Source organism: Atta cephalotes (assembly GCF_000143395.1).
Source record: "Atta cephalotes unplaced genomic scaffold scaffold00004, whole genome shotgun sequence".
Lineage (NCBI taxonomy): Eukaryota > Metazoa > Arthropoda > Insecta > Hymenoptera > Formicidae > Atta > Atta cephalotes.
The window spans coordinates 9248092-9272286 of record NW_012130068.1 but is presented as its reverse complement, the minus strand read 5'-3'; the positions used below and the strand labels follow the sequence as shown (position 1 = coordinate 9272286).

General features: G+C 28.8%; 1 protein-coding gene across 1 annotated transcript in view; it reads right to left on the bottom strand.

Annotated features, from left to right (window-relative positions):
* LOC105626086 (long-chain-fatty-acid--CoA ligase 5) overlaps nt 1-22023 on the bottom strand; it is a 26658-nt gene extending 4635 nt beyond the window's left edge. The window contains exons 1-5 of the mRNA XM_012207395.1: nt 21949-22023; nt 19203-19326; nt 13846-14182; nt 10425-10893; nt 4347-4637 (exon numbers count right to left, since the gene is read on the bottom strand). Of these exons, the coding sequence (XP_012062785.1) occupies nt 4347-4637; nt 10425-10893; nt 13846-14182; nt 19203-19326; nt 21949-22023 (1296 nt within the window). The remainder of the gene's footprint in view (nt 1-4346; nt 4638-10424; nt 10894-13845; nt 14183-19202; nt 19327-21948) is intronic.
* Nucleotides 22024-24195: the final 2172 nt, after the last annotated feature.

The following is a 24195-nucleotide window of genomic DNA, read 5'->3' as shown; positions in this document are numbered from 1 at the left end:
GCACATATATGTATATACACATATATATATATATATATATATATATATATATAATTCAATAAATTATTTTATAGTTATAAAAAATACAATTAAATTAAAAGACTCTCTTGAAGACTAACAAAAATATTAGGAAAATAGGAGGGCAATTTTAAATACTCGATATATGTAATAATCGTTTAAAGATGTTACATTGTATGTGTTAGAATCACATACATATAAAATAATGTAATTTTACTGAAATTGGATTTATTTTTCATAGCGATTTCTAACAATATCACATCTTTAAATGATTATTACATATATTGAGTATTTAAAATAGATTCTAATTTTGCCCTTCTATTTTCTTAATATTTTTATAGTTATGACTATAATCAATGGTACCAAATGCATAATAAAATAATAAAATATTTCTGTCAAGGACAATCGATATGTCACGATGTGTCTCGCAATAAAAGACCACCTCATTGAATACATATCCCTACTGAAAAAAAAGAAAATGTTATTGTATAAAGTTATATGATGAAATCAAGTAGTAGACGTAATTAAGACAAGTAAATCATCGTAACGGAGTGTTCCAAATCAATATGTGATTTTTTACAATCACGTAATTTAAAAAATCATATATTTGAAATAATTTCATCCATCATGTGATTTTATAATTATCGTATTTTAAAGGATTAAATGATAAAAATAGAAGAAAAAAATATATAACTTTTCAAATTATGTAATTTAAAAATCATGTATTGATTTGAAACAATTGTTTGATACGAGATTTATTTATCTTAATTATATGATTTTGTTATGTAACTTTGTGACGTGATTTTTTTCAGTATAGAGATTAAAATTGGGATTCTTGTATTTTAATGTTAATCAAGTATTACGATAGCTGCGATAAAATGATAAAATCCATTTTAAGTTTTAAAGTCAGAAATCTAGTGAAATTAGATCCGGCATGCAAAACATTTGTATAAAAGTTTTAAGAATGTAAAACTTAAAGCTTGCTCGAGCTTGACAGTTTCATAAAAAATGTATTCGCCAAGCATATCTACTGACCGTCGTTTGTATAACCATCGCTCTGGTGTCTTTTATATCGCGATCGAAAGGTCTTTACAACGTGCACACGTATCTACGTTTACGTATCATCTTTAAACATTTCCGCATAGAACGTTAACGGTCTTATAGACGCATGTCAATCACCAAACGTCCCTTGTTCCATTTTTCCTCCGAAGCATACAAAGAAAGCTTACAATTGTATCTCAGTTGGAAAAGATTTAGAAAGAAACAAATAGAATAAAATAGATTAGAAAATGCGTAACTCGTCTCAGAGATGACGTACATAATTATTAAACAGATTTAAAAAATAAAATATATACACAGAGTATTCAGATCTTGTTTGACACCTATTAATAGCAGATTAATAGTTGAAGTCATTTCAAGACGAAAATCCTAATATCCAAAAGTCGGGGCTACGATAATTTTTAAATAAGAAAATTAAAAAATTATCCAATTAAATTGTCCGAAATTTGCACGCTTATCGCACATTGTTGGTACAGTAGTAAAGATGATTCAGAAGAATAGAAGAAAATGGAATTGATGTTTGAAAACATCTTCACTATTGTACAATCATAGTTGAGCGCGCAAATTCTGGACAGTTCAATCGGCTAATTTTAAATCTTTCTCATCTAATTATTATAACTTCGATATTTTATTAGGATTTTCATCTTGAAATGATTTTAGGAATTTGGTATTAACGAATGTCACGTGAATTCTGGGATATAATATATGTAAAACGGAGAAAAGGGCGCGAAGAATATAGAATGAAAGGGCAGAAAATATAAGAACTTAAAATACACAAAGGGTATGGTCAACGCGACCATACGCTTGTAAACGCTTTGAAGCGTTTTTTAATTGGTTAGGTTATAAAATTCTTTCTTCTAATTAATTGGTCCATCAAATGCTTCAAAGCGTTTGTAGCGAGACATTGACCACAGCCAAAGACTCGCGTTACGATCTTGCAATATCTCATATTATCCGAGTAATCGACTTGAAAATTTCATGCACTCTAAAAAATACAGTAGATTTAACATTATGTTTGCAGTTTATACATATAATTCTCTTCGTATTAATATTAATATATTAAAATCAATATAACGAGGATTTAACCCCTAATTACACTAGAGCGATGTAATATAGGTATTCGCATCCGCTAATTTTCGTTCTTTCTTCACTCTTTGTTCTCTCTTCAATCTTCTCTCTTTTCTCTTCAATCTTCTTAGTTTAGCGGCGGAGTGGAAAGAGAAAGCAAGGAATTGAGAAAAGGAATAAGAGAATGAGAAAAGGAATAAAAACGGAATGCGAATATTCATATTATAATGCCTTAGTTACACTATTCAATTTAAATACAACTCCAGATCATTGATTTCTTTGAAAAGGATGAAACGTAATACGTGTATTTTGCACATTTGTAAACAATGTGTATAAATACAAAACATGTTTATTTGCTTATACAGGATGTCTCAAAATAATTGCCAAATATTTCATAGATAAGTAGAGCGGACTAAATTGAGTTGAAAAGTCCTCTCATTTTGCAATTTTCGTAATAGTTTACGATATATTAATTACTTAATTTAATTACTTACGAGATATTAATTACTTAAAAATTGTCGAAAAATTGTCGGTTTTTAATAATTTTTTTTTACTCAAATACTATCAACTTTGCAGAAAAATTGCAAGAGATAAAAATTGTTTATTTTCTTCTCATAGAACTCTAAAATTTTTTCAGAATTTTTTCAAAATTTTTAATACTGTACTTTTTTATGTTGGTAAAAATAAAAAATGCAGTATTAAAAAATTGATAAAAAATTCTGAAAGAATTCCTAGAACTCCATGAGAAGAAAATAAATAATCTCTTGCAATTTTTCTGTAAAGTTGATAGTATTTGAGTAAAAAATTGAAGATCAATTTTCGACAATTTTTAGTAATTAATATCTTGTTAATTATTGCGAAAATTGCAAAATGGTAGCAGACTTTTTGACTCAGTTTAGTCCGCTCTATCTGTCCATGAAATATTTATTTTGGGACATCTTGTATAAATCCATATTCATCACATTTATAAACAATGTGTATGAATACAAATATATTTATTTATCTATATAAATCCATATTCATCACAAACGAGCTTCTTTTGTTCATTATTTTCCGAAAAATCGACACTTCAATAATGTATTAATAAGCGATATAATGTATGTGATATAACGAATCAGTTTTAAAACAGTATTGGGCACATATCTGATATTGTGGAGTGCTTTCCATTTGATGACACAAGTCGACACAAGTGTCGTTCTATCTTCTTTGACATTCAGAGAATGACAAAGATAGACGACACCTTTTTTTTTGTGTTATCAAATGGAAAGCACCCTTCATAACGTGACTATTTTATTTGCGTGTCTATTTTATTTATTTCCAAGAATCAGATGTTATCCAGCTGTTAGTTTTGTTTCTTCAAAACTACAATATTCCAGGATTTTTATATAAATAAATATAAAGTGCATGCAAGCGCTGAAAGTATTTATAACAACAGGTGGACTCATTCTGTATAAAACATATGTATCACGTTCATCTTTTACTGAGAACTCAACAAATTTGGGAATGAACTAAAATTAATGAGCGGTGTATATTATATTAACATCATTATATCATGATATAGATTTAAAACTCATCATGTTGGTATCCAACATCATATTGGTATTAATCTTTTGCGGACAAAGCAGTCTAGCGATTTTTGCATAGCTTGGGCGGCTACTGATACGCGTAAAGGATTGATATTAACATCAATACAGTGAAAATTATGAGACACCGCATGGTGCTAAATCTGCATCGATAATTTTTAAAGAATTTTAAAAGAAAGAATCGAGCAATGGAATCCACGTAACACAGTAGCGTCTGTAAAGTTATGCTATAAATGCTTTCTGAGCGCTTTGCAAGCTGTGCTACATGGATTCTACGAAATTCGATTCCACGAAGCTTTTCAATCGATTAATTGAACAGTATGGGGTTCCGTATTGCAACGTGAATCTTTGTGTATTTTAGACTTTTATATATTTGCCCTTTCGTCGTTTTACATGAATGTTCTGTGTATTTCTCGTGTGTTCCTCTCTTCCTTTTTACATATTTCATTCTATAAATCTCACAACATAATAGCGCCTGTCAAGCACTTAGAACTTGCTTTCCCATTAAGTGACAATCACTTCCTGAGAGGTCCGTAAGCGCTGATACAAGGAAATTAATATTTGTGTCCATAAAAAATTGCGAGTACAGTTTCAAGAATTAATTACTAATATACAAACCTGGATAGTGAGCGTTATCGGCGCGGTGCATTCTGTCTGACCGTAGCCTTCGACTACGACGCAGCCAAGGGCGCATCTGGTGAACGTGAGGACGTTACCCGCTAATGGCGCCGAACCTACGAGCATCAGCCTCAGCTTGCCACCCATCGACTCCTGGATCTTTTTGAATACAATCTTGTCCCATATGCTGTTCATCCTCACAATACTCTTCTTGACCTCCGTCTCCTTTGCTCGCATGCCCATATTGAAGATCATCCTCTTCAGAAACGAGTTTTGCAGTTCGGCTTGCACCTGCGTACGTCAAGTGAGTGAGGATAAAACTCACCATTAAATGGTCCACGCTATTCGCAAGATCTACGTTATTCATCAAATAATAATATTCAAAATACGCAATATTACATATATATAATATAAAATATAATACGAAATATCTCTTCAAATATGGTATAATAAGAAAAATAACAAATAAAATAATACAATAATTAAAATAATGCAATTTATGAGTAAATAGAAAAATTAATAATATAATACTAAAAATCATATTTTATTAGATATTATTATTATTATTATTAGTTTATTATTAGTTATTTTATTATTAGTAGCTTCTAATTTGGTAGCTACTGTTACACTATAATTCAGTAAAATGAATTAAAATATGAAATGTGCTATATAAGCAGTATTTGATATTTTCTGTATATATTCTTTAAACAAATATATAAATAAGACTCGAAAGAATCTATCAGTGAAGTATATAAAAAAATGTGATTCTTATTGACGCAATGTATATGACTTCAGTTTTACTTATGTAAGTTTTTATATTATTATTGTATAAGTTAATATTTTTGATAATTATTTGAATATTCATAACTAATGTGACATTTGAATAAAGAAGAACGAACTAAATTGTAACCATTTTGGAATTTGCGTTATGTAATTTCAATTTATATTTTATATTGATAAGGATTCAAATTGTAGGATCGAAACGTTTATTTTATTCATTTTATATGTTTTATATTCACACAAAAATAAAGAGTTTTCTGTGCAGCTTTCCGAACAGCTGATGTAGGTTCTAATGAGCTTTTTTATATTCTTCACTGATTCTTTCACGAGCGTAATTCTTTCGTGTTATTAAAATGCATTGTTGCATTTTGATATTATATTTAGACGAGCCTTATTAAAAAACATTTTTAATCTAAGCAAGTTATTATAAGGTAAAGAGAAAAGTCTATTTGAACAGTAACGGCTGAATTTGATCAACGGATTCTGTCAACAGATTACCGGCATACGATGATAAATTTAAGTACGATAGATTTACGTCGTGCATATTTTCCAGTCAACAAAAAGAAACAGAGTTAAGTGGGACGAATTATCCATCTTATCTGTTAAAGTGAGACGATTGCACAGATTTCTACATGATTTGTCTATCAAATTTTATTTATGCAAAGTCAGCATAATAAGCGACCGATGCTTATCCGCCGCACCTGTTACATACATCATCGTGCACGTGCGCGTTGAAAACGTGTAATCATTCTTGTTGGCTTCGTCCCCAAATTTCGGATGCTTTTTAAAGCTTCGAATTTAACGAGAGAGCATCATTGCGCAACAAAAGACACATGAAAACATAATTCAATAACACGCTTGTGACCTATCGCTTCCGCGCGTGATCGAACGCTTGCCCTATTTAAACAGAGTTACATTGTCCGGAATCAATTTCACATCTATTTCCGTTTTCGTGATGCAGAGAATGCCTAACTCACGGTGAATATCCGTAGTATTTGAGCTCTCGAGGATAAAAGATACAAATTAAATCTTTTTATTTTTCATAAAGATTATTAATGCAAATAAAAAAAAATTGAAAGGTAAGAAAAAATCACTACATTACGTTTTCTTAAGATTATTTCTTATGTACAGAAAAAACGTTCTAGAGAAGTTTTAAAAAGTATCTAAGAATTTAGCTACATACAGTTTTAAAAATAATTTGGTTGGACAAAATAATTATGCAGACATACGCTGTTAAATATTAAAGGATCAAATTTAATTCCTTAGGTTAAATAACATTTTGTTATTTTTAACTTTCAAGTGTGGTCGAATGTATTATTTTAATATATAAAATATGTGATTAAAAAATCACATTAATCTATTTCTATGGTCAAATTGTTTAGTTTCTAAGTAAAACTTTCATATTGATATTTAATAAATAATATGCTAATTTTGAATTAAATTAATTTTTGAGTTAAATTATTTCATTTCATTGTTTTAATTAAATTAACTATGTATTTAGTAGGAGCAGTGGCGACCTATAGAAATAATTAAAAGTGACTGAAATTGAGAAAATAATTTGAATTATGAATTTAATAATAGAACGTTTAAGCGTTGATGAGAATGCTGCAAAAAGTTTTAACATTTTAATAATTAGCGTCCTAGATAATTATTTTGATGGGATTTGAAGCAAAATTATTTTGAAATCTATATATCTAACTAAAAAATTTTAATAAATATTTCATTAAAGTCATTCTTTCCATATAAAAACACTAAAAAACATCAAGAACTATATAATCAATGAATATGAGCCACAATGACAATGAAATCCCGAATGATACTTTTAATTTCCAGCTTATGAAGAAACGCGTAAAGCATATCGCTTAATTGCAATGGCATTGTAAACAATTGATGCTGTTATATATGTGTACTGTACGTCATCAGCGTTTTGTATGCGGATATTATGAGAGCAGCGTTTAAATTTGTCAAAGTTGAAATGCTGTCGTTGCGTTGTAAAAACTTGAATTAATAATACAGTCAGACACGGATTTTTTTAACCACGAAACGAAATTAAGTGATTCTTATAGGATTTTTTTGTCGCTAAAAACGAATTCATAAAGGAAATTCCTCTATCATATTATGACACAAAATTGTCATTTTTGGCACCTTTAACATCAGTTTTCTCTGGCGTGATAAAGCAATTTTATTTACGGATTCGTTTTCAGTGAACAAAAATCTATAAGAATCACTTGTCCTATTCATAATTTAGAAAAAAAGTATAAATTTCGGACAGTGTAATGAATCACAAATAATTAATATATATATAAATAATTCCAATTACGCAAGCGTAATATATACGAACTATTCGAATGCTCAAAGACAAATACTTGGAAGAAAAAAACGCCCACGACATCACCTGTGAAGGTGTCGTTTTCTATATAGGGATTTATAACACTATTGACATTTTACCTGACCGTGTAATATAAGAGAACGATTGTTCGTAGCATTTTAGGTCAAGAAAAAAAAGATTGACGACTTAATACGATTGACGTAGTAACACCCTACAACTCCCTGATTTTAAAAATAGGCGAAATACGCAGTCATCGGTCGTGAAAGCGCAATGGATTATCTAATCAGGAAAATCAATATACGATAGATTTAGAATGTAACTTGCAGCATTTACCGCTTATATGAGATTAAAATTTATAATGTTATATTATGTAAATAACATTTTGAGAGACCCTATTATTGCGATCTAATGATGGATGGATTCATTAACCACATTCTTGAGATATGTATTATATGTAGTGTGAGACAGGTTTATCTCGCAATCCAACTGAGTAAGTGCGAACTTACTAAAAATAAAATATTCACACAACAAGATCACAAAATGCATGCGGACAACAGCAATAAATCATTCGAAATAAACCGCGATGATAAACAGCAATGTAATTACACGATTCAAACGTGAGGCGATTTTAGGGCTTAATCATCAGACGAAAAATACTTTATGGCGAATAGATGTTTTCTTTATAAAAGTCATAAAACAAACGATATACATTCCATTCCTGTATTTTTTCCTGATTTTTGTGAAAAACCGTTTCTTTTGCATCTTTTTGCTTTGTTTTTTCTTTTATTTAAGAGCAGTAAGAGAGTTTAAAAATTAATGTGTAAATTAATGAGATACATAGTGAAAAATATTTTCTATTTGAAAACGGTTCATATGAAAATTTTTGCGTTCAATTTTTAAGATATCCGAGTTTTAATATAATATAATTATATTATTTGAACATTTCGTTTTAAATTGATATTCAAACATTAAAATAAAACTATTTATAAATAAGTTAATTAATATAAAAATAATGTATTTCGAAATGTTAATTTGAGATAAGTAAATAAAATTATTGAAAAAAATAGGCTTTCACAATTTGTCTATAAATTATGTCAATATCTCATTTTTTGTATTATTATGTTATTTGTTTTGTATTATTCTTTATGTTTAATTTTTGACATAATATTTATGTTATTACTAAATATATTCATCTTATGATAACACAAAAATTTGGATGGATTGTTTGGAATACATGAAATGTGTTAAATGTGTCATCAAATTCTAATTGTATACCTTTTCTCGATTTTGAAAAAAATCGTTTCTTTCGCTTTTTTAGCGAACGTGTTATTTTTTTTATTTTAGGAGTATAATGAGATAGATTAAAAAATGAAAAATTATTTTAATTTAAGCTTTCCGCTTTCTTTCCTTTCCTCGAGATTTCATTCAATTAATTTTATTCAATTAATAAATACCAGTAACATCAATGTTTTAATTAAATTTAAATTTAATTGAGTTTTAGCTCAACAATATAAATATAACACACGTTGTATGTAACACTTATAATGTTTTTAGCAGAACTAATGCACACTCAGTGCATTTTAAAACCGTTGTACACAAATCGATATAAAGATGTATAATACGTTTATAAAAACGAATTAAACCACGAAATATTCAATACATATTGTGCTATTTGATAAAATATACATTGGGCATTTTATCAATTGAGATATCTCACTTTTTTATTAGAATAGTGTACAATAGCTTTAATGTGCACTGAGTGCGCACTAACTCTGCCAATGAAAAATCCCATACAACACAGAAGATTGAAGCAATATTGCTGCAATATTATAGATTACAATGTAACATTGCAGAGGAATTACAGAAATGTAAATTAACAATGCCTGTAAAATATCAGTAATATGCTTATAATATGCTTATATTCCATAAACATTGCAAAATTGTAATTCTTTAATTGTTACAATAATAATAATAATACAAAAATATAAATTTTTACAATATTTACATAGTACAGTCTTTTAATTTAACAGTCATTTTTATGATATATAATAATTAATATAATAATTAATATAATTCATTTTATATTTAAATAAAAAATTTATTAATCTATTATTTGACAGCCATTTCATTAGCTAAGTTTTATATTTATTTTAAATATGAAATCAAAAGATTGTATAATATCGAGTTTGGATATAAACAATGCATCGGATAAGATGATAGGCAATTAAACTGGTGAAAACGATTTATTGAAATATTAATTATGTGATCGAGGATGTATTTATCCCTAATGTGAACGCAAGAATAAATCAGCGACCGAACTTTATTGATAAATTTCATACTGTCATTTTTTTAATCAATTGACTCAAAGATTTCAATTGACTCGGAGTGATTTCGAATTAAAAAGAATCACTGTGATTAACTTAATCCATAATTAACTTACCAAGCGACTGTATTATTATATTAATATGGATAATATTTGTAGTTCGTTCGAGGCACAAATACATGCTTTATCCTTACGAATAAATTTATCCTTCAGAATTAATACTATATTTATTGGAATATTTCATGGTTTTATAAAAAATTGTTTTTGAAAAGCACATATCACTAGAAACGCGATTTGTAGAAAAATTAAAGTTAGTGAGATATATGTATAGAAATAATTTTCATTTTAGAGCCTTCGTAAAAAATTTATCCAAATACATTACATTGTACTATTGCTGGAACGTTTTGTTGCAATATAACAAAAAGCGGACATCTTAACATTGTTGGCATTTCGAAACAATGATACAACAACGTTTCGCAACCATCATACAATATTGCAATGTTTCAGTGAAATCATTCTGCAATGTTTCTGCAATCTTTCTGTGCTGTATGGGATGCTATTAAATGTTGAGTGTAAAATTATAATATTGATGTTATACGTTAGTGTTTACTGAGAGGAATCGTCAATGAGAATTTCCATAGCTCACCTTGTCATATACACGATTCAGCAGTCTAGGCACAGCCGGCATGACGGTAGGCCGGAGGGCTTTCATGTCCTCGGGAAGTTTCTTGATGTCACCGCTGTAGAATCCAACGGAACCACCCATCATGTACATGCTGTTCTCGCAGCAACGTTCCAGCATATGCGCCAACGGGAGGAAGCTGATCATTATGTCTTTGGACGTGATCCCGTGATCACCCATTTGCATTATCACCGCGCAATTAGACGCCATGACATTCTGATGCGTCAGCATTACACCCTTCGGATTGCCGGTGGTGCCAGAAGTGTAGCAAATCGTGCAGAGATCGGACGGGTTCGGCGGCAGCTCCGGATGGTTCCTCTGCGCGCCAAGGCGTTCAATGTCGTCGAACTTGTATAGCTCGATGCCGCGGTTTTTCGCTCGTTGGTTCGTCGCCGGCCGCGTCTCTTTCACTACCACCAGCTTCCGTAAACATCTGTTGAGATCGAGAATCGTTCAGACGAAGGAAAACGCTGCCCGTGGTTCCTCAGCCGAGAACGCTCCGCTTCGTATCGCCTAAGCTCTTGGCAGCGTTACAGATTAATACTTTCAACATCGCGCTTTTAAAGCTCTTTTCGAAAGCGGCCCTGAGAGCGTTCTCTCTTCGAGAAAACTGACGCCCGGAACATGTAGACTATATCTGGCTTCCGGCTCGCGTGTTGCGTGAAAAAAATTTGTTAAAAAAAAATAACAGATCCTCATATTCACTAAAACCATTTGAAATATTATATAATATAAGTGAAGTAGAAATTTTTTTAGTCTATTTTAGTCTCAATATCGCATGTCGCCTGAAAAAGATATTCCCCGGTAAAAAATGCATGAATATGTATAAACATACGTAAATAAATATATGTATAAGTATTCACAACATACATAATTTTATATGAAAAATACATGTTCATAGTTTCATATATCCTTCTTTCTACTGTAAAATTACTTTTTAGTGTAATAGAAATAATAATAGTAATGTGAAAATATTAAAAATAATTAAAAGTATAATTTTCATACTATTTGTTTTAGAAAAAATTAAATTTGAAGAAATGTAAAAAAATTACTTATGTATAATTATATATATAAAATTATGCATAATTGTGTATGAGCAATTTTTTTTTACATTTTTTTCAAACAATTTTTTTTTTTATAACGAACAATGCGAAAATGATCCCTTGAATTATTTTTTATGTTTTCACATTATTATTATTATTTCTATTACAAAGTAATAGAAATTAAAAAGTAATTTTACAAAGAAAGATAGATGTATAAACATGTATGGATATATTTCATGTATGATATTATACGTGTTTATGAATATTTATATATGTTTACACACATTTATACATATTCATAAAAAACTTTTTACATATGTGGAATTTCTTCCACATATGTACATTGGTTATTGCGATTAAAATCGTGCATCGGCGGTCAAATTGGAAGGACTTGCACAAAATTCGACAGATCCAGATTCACGAATCCCGGTTGAGATGATATTTTTTTGCAATAAGTTCTATATTTACAGGTTTTTAAAATATGACTTTATTATTAAATCGAAGATTAATTAATTTAATTGTGAGATTATTATTTCAGTTTATGATTGTATTTCAAATTCGACAAATCAAATCGACTCATAGAACTGATAATTGTATATTCACATATATAAATATTATATACTAAGTATCAAAACCCACTTTAGTCAAAAATGAAATTTCTTCTCTCTTATAATATTTAAGGAGTATAGACGGAATAAAATTTTGAAAAAAATCGATTTCTTAATTTTGTAATATTTTGAAAGATAAATGTAGATCGAGAATACATATGTCAAGTTTTAAAGAGATTTTTTCGCAAAATTGACGGAAATATAGCAGTTTTCGTAGAGTAGTTTTTGTACGGCGATGCGTTAGAACTGCTTCTTCGAAGAAACGGAAGAATTATTATATGGTCAGAGATTGTCGAATAAGAGTAACTTAAATGTTTTAATTTAAATTTGTACAGTTAACATATATATAGTAATCTGAAAGTAAAACTTCAAAAGTATTTTTCTCAAAATCATGTTTATCAACCTAGTTGACAGCAAATCAAAAAATCTACTCGACCAATTGACTTGATGTAAATTGCATTTTTTTCAAAAAACTTATCTCTATCGCCGGACGTAGCCGTTTTTTAATTAATAAAAATTTCACAATTTTATTCAACTTTTTTGTAACAAAAAAAAGCCAAATTAAAAAAAAGATTCATATGTCCGCCATTTTGTTACTTTTTGTGATTTTGTAATTTCTTTATGTCTGGCTATAGCTATATTCATTTTTTACTATCATAACTTTTTATTTTTTTGTTTCAAAGCGTAGTCGATTCATTGTCAACGAGGCAAAAGTAACTGTTCAAGATTACAGCAACCTTAATTCTAATATTCGAGATAAAGAAAATTTTTTTACGTACTTCAGTACTGATAGAATAAAAAATATCATAAAACAAAATTATCTGATTTTATTATATATTTAAAAAAAATTCCGAAGAACCCCCGTTTTTCAGACCGTCATCTTGTCTATACTCCTTAAAGAGGCATTATTGATTTAATAACATATGTATTTTTAAAAATAAATTTTGCGACATGTTTTCTTTTGTGAATATTATTACTCACAAGTATTAGATGATAATAGTTCTTTGTGAACTATTATTATAATAGTTCTTTGTGATGATTTTTCTAATCACTTAAGAGAGAAGTTACTTTATTGTCTAATTTAGAACGTTTACACATAAATTATTCGATATTATTATGAAATCAATATTTTGGCATATTAAATTATGAACTAAATTACAAGTCTTTTCTATCAACATGCTAAATTAAGCAGTATTCAATTCTTAAGCGCGTGACTCCATCAATAATCAATAACATTGATATAGATATGACAGTCATGTAAAATGAAATTTTCAGAGGAGTACCAATTAAGTATAGTCGGATATTTGCATGTTGCTTGAATTTTCAAACAATAAATAACAAACAAGCCAAACATGCAAAACTGAGAAAAATATTTTTTAAATAGTTGGATTAATTGGAATAGTTGAAAATAAACAAATAAAAATTTTCTGATTAAATCTACTAAATTTTAATTGAAAACCGGAATGCTAATTAATATAATCAAAATCATCTATATTCAACTAAAGATTTTTCTCGGTGTAATATGTAAAAAATCAATTATTTAAAGATAAGCAAATACAGAGAGTATCTTGTGGAGATAAGCGCAGAGTACTTCTAAATTAGTGATTATCAATAATATTAATAATTATCAATTATATTAATAATATTAATAATGATTATTAATAATGACAAAGCAATTAATTTGATGTAGTGGTTAAAAGACGTTTTCTCTGTGCAAAGGAGACCACCACGTACCTCGGCGCTTTGTCGAGGAGCAAATTGCACTTTTGGTCATCTTCACATACCACCAGATTAATGTCAGCCTGATTTATGATGAACGCACAGGCGTCGGGGCCTAAGGTATCATACAATGGCACCACCACGAGCGAGTACGAATAGCACGCTTGTTCGGTGAGAATCCACTCAGGACAGTTCTGACTGTACAGGCCTACTAAGGTTTGTTGACCAGGGGTCAGCCCCAGGGACACTAGGCCGGAACCAAAATTCTTTGCCCTGAGTAACGTCTCGTTGTAATGAAGCCATTGGTATGGTTTGTTCGGCCCGTCTCTCCATCCCAAACAGGGACCGTTATCTACGAATTAGAAGAACGTTTATATTAATCAAGAAGAGCAATTAATTTAGCGACTTACACTAAGAGAAGTGTTTAGAATTTTTAACTATATAATTACACGGTAAAATAATTACGGTTAGAAGATATTTGTACAAGAAGATCATAAGAATTTTATTCGCATCTAGAGAATTTATTTTCAGTTAAGTTTGTATAGAAATAAGTCATAAATATATGAATTATGAAGTTCCATTTTTATAGTTATTACTATTATATTATAATATTAGTAATAATAATTACTTATAATATATTTAGTTCTTTATTAAAAAATATATAATTGCACCAATAGTATTTGTTTAATTAAATACACTACGTAATCTTTTTTATGTAATTTCAAAATTTCTGTTAACTTCTCTTTCTCTCTCTCACTCTCTCTTTCTATCTATCTATTTAAATTAACCCGTTTTGTTCTAACTTTAATCGCACATGGAAAGAATGATTTTGCTAAAGTAGGTATCTAAAAATATAGCTAAATACAGATTTGAAAACAAATTTGTTAGACCATCGAAATAATTAGGACGTTTAAGTTAGTTGCTAGAATGTCAAAATTTTTCGTAGAGAAAGGTCACTAATGTACAACTTTACTTTCGAATAATATTTCTTAAAGATAAGCTAAAAATAAAACTTTAGAAACATAAATACAAACTAGAAAGTGTCTTCTATCAAATAATATAACGATTTTTTATAATATTATTTGCAATTTTGCAATAATTAACCCTTACTCTCTCTCTCATCACTTTTATTCCTCATTTACTGTGGAGTCATTCGCGTTTTACTTCTATTAAAATTATTTGTATTAAATTATTTCTATTAAATGAATTGCAATGAGATGATAATACTGTAGTGAGATGGATTTTTAACCATAATTACTTAATTTCAGTCTTTTAGTATATATAATTATTGATTAAAAAGTGAAATGGTAGTAATAATTGATAAAATTATATAGTGATGAATTAATAATGCATAGACAAACAACGCACTTGCCTAAGGCGGTAAATTTGAGAGGGCGGAAAAATTTTCAAGACAGAAAATTTAACATAGTTGATAAATTTTTAATTTGTTAATCTAACGTTTTTACACAGTTAACATATTTTATTAGAAACGATATTCTAAATATAGTTAAAAATGTATTACATTTATATTACTTATAAGGATTATTAAATATTTTTATCAGCTAATGCGGGAATATAAATCTTCTATTTTCTTTATCCATTTTCCCTTTTATAAATTAATTTCAAATTTATAAATTAATGAAACCATCTAGGGGCGACTAGATGTTGGTGCCTAGGGGCGGCAAAATGCTTAATCCGTCACTAAAATTATGTAATATATGTTTAAATGTACTTTATCGGCGTAGACGATGTGCAAAATTTTGCTCAGACATGAGTGATCCAGAGACCTCATGAAAAGGAATAAGAGATAACTTTTTTGTAAGATAAGCAGACATGGACCCCAAAACTAATAGTAGGCAATAATGCCACATATTCCTATTCTTTTATTTTTATAAGAATTATCTGTACGAAATATATAGAAGTAAATGTATACTCGTATAAGATTTTTTAGAATCTTTTCACATTTGCATATAAAATATTTTTTATTAATTTATATGCATACTTTATGCTTCCCAAACGCAAACATGCACAGTTTCTTTTTTTTAGGGTCTTTCTATAGCTTTGCGATTGTCCTTAGCTTCGATAGAATTACATTATAATGCAACACTATAAAGATTATAAATTAGCTGCTTATGATCTGTCTTATAAACAGGTGTGCAGGTTCACGCTGTATCTCAATTTTATATTTAAAGGGTATCATTCTACTAGTATAACGACCAAAAAATTGAGGTTTTCTTAACGGATTACTTCTCAGTGAATATATTATGTATTAAAGCAATCTTGAATATTTATAAAAGTGTACGTTAATAATATAAAAAAAAATTATGAAGAATGTTAATTATTGTTTTTAAGTGTTTGCTTATATAACACATTAATGTGACGTCTCAAAAAGATATGTCCTTTGCGAGATTGATTTCTCGGCCTAGACACAAATCAACATCAAACATAAAACAATGTAATATCAATAATATAGTCATTATTATTTAAACTACGCAATTTGCACAAGAAAATCGTAAGAATTTTATTTTCACATTTGTAGAATTTGTTTTTAGCTAATTTGTTTTTAGCTAATAGAAACAAGCCACAAATATTATAAATTATTAGAGTTTTTACTTCTTAATTATCTAAATAGATTAGTATTAATCAGTATTAATAAAATGTAGTAGATAGTTTTCGAGAAATGAGGAATTTTTTTAGGAGATTTAGGAGGCTTTTATTAGTATCGATGACTTTCCTTTGCTCATTATATATGCGTTCTATATACAATAAATGCAAGAAGAATTCATACAGAGGAAATTTTTTGCACAACAAGCATTATTTATAGAAACTAAACATTAATTAGCAATTTATTAACAATAAGTGTGTTTTATTGTAATATAAATAAAAAAAGCGCGCGCAAAAATAATTCGTATTCTTAGAAGCAAAATTTTTCAACTGTACAAATACTTTTTGTGCATTCAAATAAAATAATTTTTCATTCTTGCTCATCATTAAGATAATGTATTTTAATTGCTTTTTTAAGTAAAATAATTTTGAGACATATACAGGCTATTTCATTTTTTATTAATAAATTATTAATTAATGTTTACTTTTGTCATCAAGAACTTTTTGTCGAAAAATATAATTTTGTTTTAAAGGTATCTCATCTACGTATAAATATTCGCACTCATTGTATTTTAATGATCTAACTAACAAAATTATTTTTAGATTTGTATATCTAATTAAATTTTTAAATACTTTAGCAAAATTCCATGTTTTTTCTCCCATGCACGTGTCCTTTCCACTGTTCTCGGAACAATCAAAGACATTCAAGTTGATCTAGGACTTAAGACAGTGAAGAATTAGTAATAGAGTAGGTATACCGGATAATCATCTACGAGCGATTTCCTCCGTGTGATCGCCAGGTTATAAGCAGATCATCTTTAGCAAGATTATCGATCTTCAGATATGTCTGTTATTGTTCGCCGTCGTTATAGGTCGCGAGACCTATAGAGAGCTGCAGCGACAGGTGTCGGTTACGCGGGCGTGAGTTACGCAGCATAGCAAAAATAAGAGATACACATGGGATCAAAATAGATTATCAACCTTCGTCAGAAAGGTCGTCGAATCGCCAACGGAGGCGAAAAGGCAAATCGCCGTCGCCCGTCGTTAAACACCATTCGTAGTTCGCGCGCTCGTTAGGAAACTACTTGCGCGCGCTTGTTTATTTTGCTTTATAATGCCACTATGTCGCGCTGTTTGCCAAACGAGCCGCTAAATCGACACAATTGCAATTGCAAATTTTGCGATTGTCGGACGCGTCGACGCCAAGATCGCTTCCGCAGATCTTATGTGATTTTACTCGCACATTCGCGACTGATGGCGGATTTGCGAGATGTTTTCTGCAGCGTACCGAATATTAGTTTTTTCGATGAGCATTGAATACATTAATACATTGAATAAGCGCGCGAGATATTAATTAAACTTTAATTTGAATTAATGTTCGTAAATAATTCTTCTTCTAATCTTCCTCCGAAGATTAAGGGAACTTTTTCCCTAGTAAAAATTTTTCTTAACATTTTTTATATAATTTTTCGGATTTCTTCAATATCGGAATTTGTTAAAATTCTTGCAGTTTCATAATTTTATAATTTTTAGGAAAATCAGATTTTTTTATATGAATTGGAACACTTCAAAAATGCTGAGAAAATTCTTTTTAACTCTTGCGGTACAATACTGGATATTTCGTATCTGATTTTTGTTCATGTAAGTTTCTTGTAAGTTTCTTGATGGATTCTGCATTCCTTATTCATTTTATTATTTTCCAAAATAAAATTTAAACATTTGTTTTACAAATTTAAAAATATGTTCATGAACGTCTAGAGATTTTTAAAAAACCCCTTTAAATAAGTGAAAAAGATAGACGGATTCCAAATGCTTAGATTTATAACGTTAAAATACACGTTTTGTGCACCCTATCGTAAGAACTAGAATTCTTCACACTCTTCACATAAATTTTCCAATGTTGTAACTAATATTTCTTATTTCTATAATTTTTGAAGAAAACTTACAAAATTCGAAAAATTTTACAAATTTTTAAAAATATTATAAAAGATAATATCAGAATTTTGTTCACTAAATACAAAAAGAATGATTTTGTTAAAGTATTTAAAAATGTAGCTAGATACAGATCTGAAAATAAATCTGTACTATCAAAATAAATATGCAAAAATTTCAAGGATAATGAGCAATATTGCAAAAAGTTTGACATCCTATAGAAATTAGTTTGAGCATTTTATATAATTATTTTAAACAATAAAATTATTTTCTAATCTATATCTAGCTAAATTTTCAGACTTTAGCAATCGTTCTTTTGATGTAAGATTTGAAGATAACAGGATCGATATTATTTTACTCAACCTTCAAAAAACTTAATAGATTTTTTGGAGTTCTATTGGAATTGTAAAAAACTAAATTTTTTAGTCGAAAATAAATAAAAAGAATTTATAAATATTTAATATATGTATACTGAATAATAATTTAATATTTGAGTATTTCTCTGTTCAATATCCAAATATCAACATATAATTCATAATATCAAATATATAATGTCATTTTCTCCTTCATCATTTTTTCCTTTATCTCATTATAGAAATGTTTTTTTTCATCTGAAATTCATTATTAATGTTTTTACAAAATATTATTCTCGTTTTGACAATTAATTTCATTTGAATATGTAATTAAATAATAATAAATACAAAGTAAATTATAAATATTAAATAAAAAATATCAAACAATTAATTTTATTTTTAAAAATCTCAATAAAATCCCCAAAATATCCACTAGGCTGGGTTTTTTCCCTGGGTTTTCAGCCCTGGAAGATAAAGACTTACTGGACTCCTTGGCACCTCGACGAAAGCCTTCATACAGAGTACGAACATCCTCGTAAAGGAACGTGACGAACTTGCCCTCCTTGCTCTCCTTGCAGAATTTGGACATCCGGATGTGCTCATTGCCCTGCAAAGAGACGAAAAGTCGCGTGAAAACACATCCGGCACACGCTCGTTATGTAATCCCGAATGTGCGGCAAGTGCGGCACTAAATTTAAATCAGGCACACGCATACGCGTGTATCGACGTGTCGCGTGCGGAGCAGCTGATTATACGGCGTGGCGGCCGATTACGGAAAGACGAAAGGGACGGCCGCGACGTTATATATAGTTATGCATGTTTCCTATATATCGATCTCCACCACCGACCGACACGGACGTGGGCTTTAAGCTCTCGAGCTTCATCGACGTGCTTGTGAAACGACGACGTCGAACCCACCCACATTCTCGGCGCACATACCGAAACGTCCTCTGTACATATGATAACTTAAATTTATATTTTCTTAAAGAAAATAAAGGACAAATCTGAAAATTTTAGGGCTTTGTTCCTACATATTTTCAAATCAGTCTGCGATTGTCAAAAATCTGTGCACTATAAAATTTTATTGCACAGTATATAATCAAATTCAAATAATGCGCAGTTTTCTGATAGTTTGAAACTGGTTCGATTGGAACAAACCTTGATCTGAAATAATAAAAGATTCGAAATAATAAAAAATGATGACTCTTTGAATAAATTTAATTTAAAAAATTAAGAAATATAATTACAAAATAAAAACAAAAACAAATTATATTTATATACATAAAAACTGTAAGATATTTTTCGTAAAAATTTGCTCATTAACATAATGTAGATATTGGAACGTTAGTTAAAAAGAATTTCCTGTAATATCAAAATAAAGGGCAAAATTGAATTTTGAAGAAACAAATAAATCTAAAGGACAGCTATATCTAAAAGACTGTCCTTTAAAATAAAGTCACCGTTAAAATATAGTCACCGTACCTATACAAGGAATCATCAATCTATCAAGGAAATAATAGATGTATCTTTACAACTTCTTTTTGCGTTGAAATATCCGTTTCTTTAATTATAGGAAGACGAGAAGCAAATCACTTTCTAGAAAAGAGACTTGATTTACGAAATGCGAATATTTGGGTTTGAAAGAAAGCAATGTCATTGAGAAAATGTTTTCGACAGATTGCTATTTAAAAAAATCATATTCACGAATGAAAGATTAAAAAAATAACAAGCTTTTTATTTCGATTCAATAAACGATATCTTGTTATGAAAATGCAGGATTTAAATTTATATTTTTTAATGGTTTGGCTTCTGATTTATTCGTGCACCAAATACAGCGTGTTGCATTCGTGATATAAATATTTAAAAAATAAACAGAATATAGTATATGTAATATAAATAAATAAATATCGTATGCATTATATACATGTAAATGAATAAATATATACATATTGTATAATTGTTACGTCAAGTGTAATATCTATATATTGTGATGTACTATTACATTATACACTTTCATTATCAAATGCTTCATGACTGGCATTCTTACATTAATGTCCAATAATTATGGCATAACTGAGAAAAACTTAACATCGTTAATATGATTGTAAATGAAGAATGAGTATTAATTTATTACTTAAACAATAATTAGTATTAAGGTTAGTATTATACGATATAAAACACAACATTTTATGTGGTATGCGTAATTTAATGTTATAATTTATCCCAAAGAATGTACGTTAAACTATTTATACTAAAATATTAAATAATACGCATCATTTACATTTCTCTACAGTAAATTGCATCTAATTTTTATATTTAATATTATAGATTACACGAACAATTGCGTTCAATTATATTTAATTAATTATTTAACACATATTTAAATTAGGAATAGCTTTCTTTGAGTGACGTAAAATCATTTTTCATTTTTCATCAGGATGTAATATCGATAAAATGGGGCATAACAACGATTATTCATCTTCTTCAAAAATCCATAACGTTAAAATGCGTCCAATCATAGCGCTGCTGCTTTCGTTTCTACAATTCTTGTCACGAAACGCACTTAGATGATCTACTTATAGTTTCACGAAAAGTAACAGTAACTATTACCAAATATTGAAATACAATTTCTGCAGACTTCGCAGAGAAGGGATGAATGAAAATCCCCATAGAGATTTCTCTATTTTATAAAGAATCTCATAATTTGCGAAAAACACAGTGTTCAATCGGGTTCTCGTATCAAAGATTCGATTATGTATCACACGATTTGATGAAAATTACAAAAGTGAACTAATTTATTAAAATATTTATACAGAAAAAACATAATTTTGTTAAAGTATCAAAAAATTTAATTAAATACAAATTTGAAAATAATTTGGATCATTTAAAATAATTACGTAGGAAATTTAAGCGTAATGAGCAATGTTGCATAAAGTTTTGACATTCTAGTAACCAATAATTTGAATCGTCCTATAATTATTTCGATCAGTCCAACAAAATTTATTTTCAGATTTATACGTAGTAAAATTTTTATATAGTTCATCAAACCGTTCTTTCCGTATATACTTTTATTGCTCAAGTACTTGAATGAATGTACTCATTTCTATCATTTTTACTTCGTTTCATAGATCAAGATACACAATCGACCTCTAGATAAATGAGGGGACAAATCACCGCACGTAATTGCGCGACTGCGAGAAAGCTTCCCTTTCCAAGGAGGCCACTCCACCTTGAACGCGTCGGATTGATCGCCGAGATCTATCGGCGGGTGGATCGGCTCATGAAGAAAACAGCTCGACGACATCCTGGCACGTGCAACACGTAACACGCACTTTTAACGGGCGCGTACACGCCCCCGAGTTTCGCGAGCTACTCTCAAAATCGACTCTTCTTACACGGGGCATAAAATAGATCGGACTAACCGGACCAACCGGACCAACGTGCTCGCGGCCACTGAATTCAAGTCGAGCTTGTGGCCGAGCTTTCGGTCCGAGCTTTTGGCCCGAGACGTGAATGTTATGCGGATGATGCAGCTTGCCGCGTGGAAGAGGTGCATGCTGTCAAGATCACTTCGAGTATATTATCCGGATAATTTGAGGCGGGGACAATAGTTAAACTGAAAATTACTGAGAATCTGGATGTATATGGATGTATAATTGAGAATTTCTGATGCTTATATTGTTAAATTTATAATACTAAGTTATATGTATCTAATTTTAGTTATTTTTAATCATTTTCTATAGATCGTCACTGCTCCTATTCAATATGTTGTTAATTTAATTAATTAAATAATGAAGCTAAACAATTTAAGAGAAATGTATTAAATTTCAAATTTACTCAAATTTAATATTTATTAAATGCATACATTAATATGAATGCTGTTTACTTTGAAATTAAGCAATTCAATCAGAAAAATAAGCAATTCAATCAGAAAAATAAGTTGATTAGATATGATTGTTTTTTTAAATATATATTTTGTATTAAAATAATATTGTGTATTAAAATAATAATACACTGATATACTTGGAAGTTAAAAATAATATGTTAAATGTTTTGATTTTAACCTTTGATTTTAACCTTTAATATTTAACAGTGTAAATTAAATTCAAATATATTCAGATATTCATCATCGAATAGAATTCTTTTTAATATATGTAACCTACCTTCTAATTATTCAATCTAATTATTCAATCTATCTTTGATACTTTCATTTGACTCTTATTGCCCTATTAATCTAACAATTTGATTTAAAAATAGAAAATTTTCTTTATTTCTAAATAATTGTTAAATTGAGTATTTTTCTTCTAACACTGTTTTTTAACGTAATTTAATAGGTATATATATATATATATATATATATATATATATAAATATTACTTTGAGAGATCTTCCAAATTTCTTACAAAGGAACGCATACCTATCAACATAAAGTATCAATTTTCTTCATTTCTGGATATATTATTAAGTAGAATATATTTCTTCTATTACTACTATTTTATTACAATTGAATTTAGATATTGCTTTGATAGATCTTTAAAATTTTTACAAAGAAACTCGTATCTAAAGTATCAACATTTTTCATTAAAAAATTTTTTATTTATTTTTGCTTTGTTTTATTCTATTTTTTTGCTAATAAAAATCGAAGTTTTTCATTGACATAAAGATGTACGGAAGTATTTGAACATCTTGTTCTTGATTTTGGATAATAGATGGTTATTCGATAAAAAATATATTTTTCGAGATACACGTAGTTTTTCAGGGAAATTCAGATTCTGTGACATAAATTGTACAAAAATATTCCAATTTCTTACATTTTCGTTTGCATATATCATTTGTATATTTGAATTCAAATTTTGTCTATAAACTTTATATGATTTTATATTTACTATGAACGTGTTTGTTTATATTTGTTTTCAAAAGATTATAAATATGAGTAAATCAAGAGCTGTATTTCCATCGAACGAAAATAAGATAAGATTACATTTATTTTTCGAGATTAAATTTATATGCAGGTTTATGCACATAAATAACTTTCCAGAATGGTCGTTGATTTATTACTTTTTTGTAACCATTAAAATCGTAACTTTTTAAACTATTATCTGATTTTTGAGAAAAGTCTATGGCAAGATTTGTGTGCAGTTAGTTAAAGAAGTGTCTACGAGCCTGTCACTAAGTTGTATGTGAAAAGTTATATTTTCAACATTTTTTTTTCTCTTTTTTCATCGTGAACCTATCGTAGAATTTTGCACTTCAATTTCGATACTTCAACTTCATTATATAAAAAAATTAGATATTTTTATGATAATTCGATTTACTATAGCCATCTTAATTTATCTCTTTTGAACATTGAAATTGATTAAATTATTAAATATAATCTGATATAATATAAATATAATAAAATCCTCTATTGTAAATGCTTTTACCCAAAAGATCTGTTATCAAAATAGAACTGCGTAAATCACAGTAGTATCTAGTT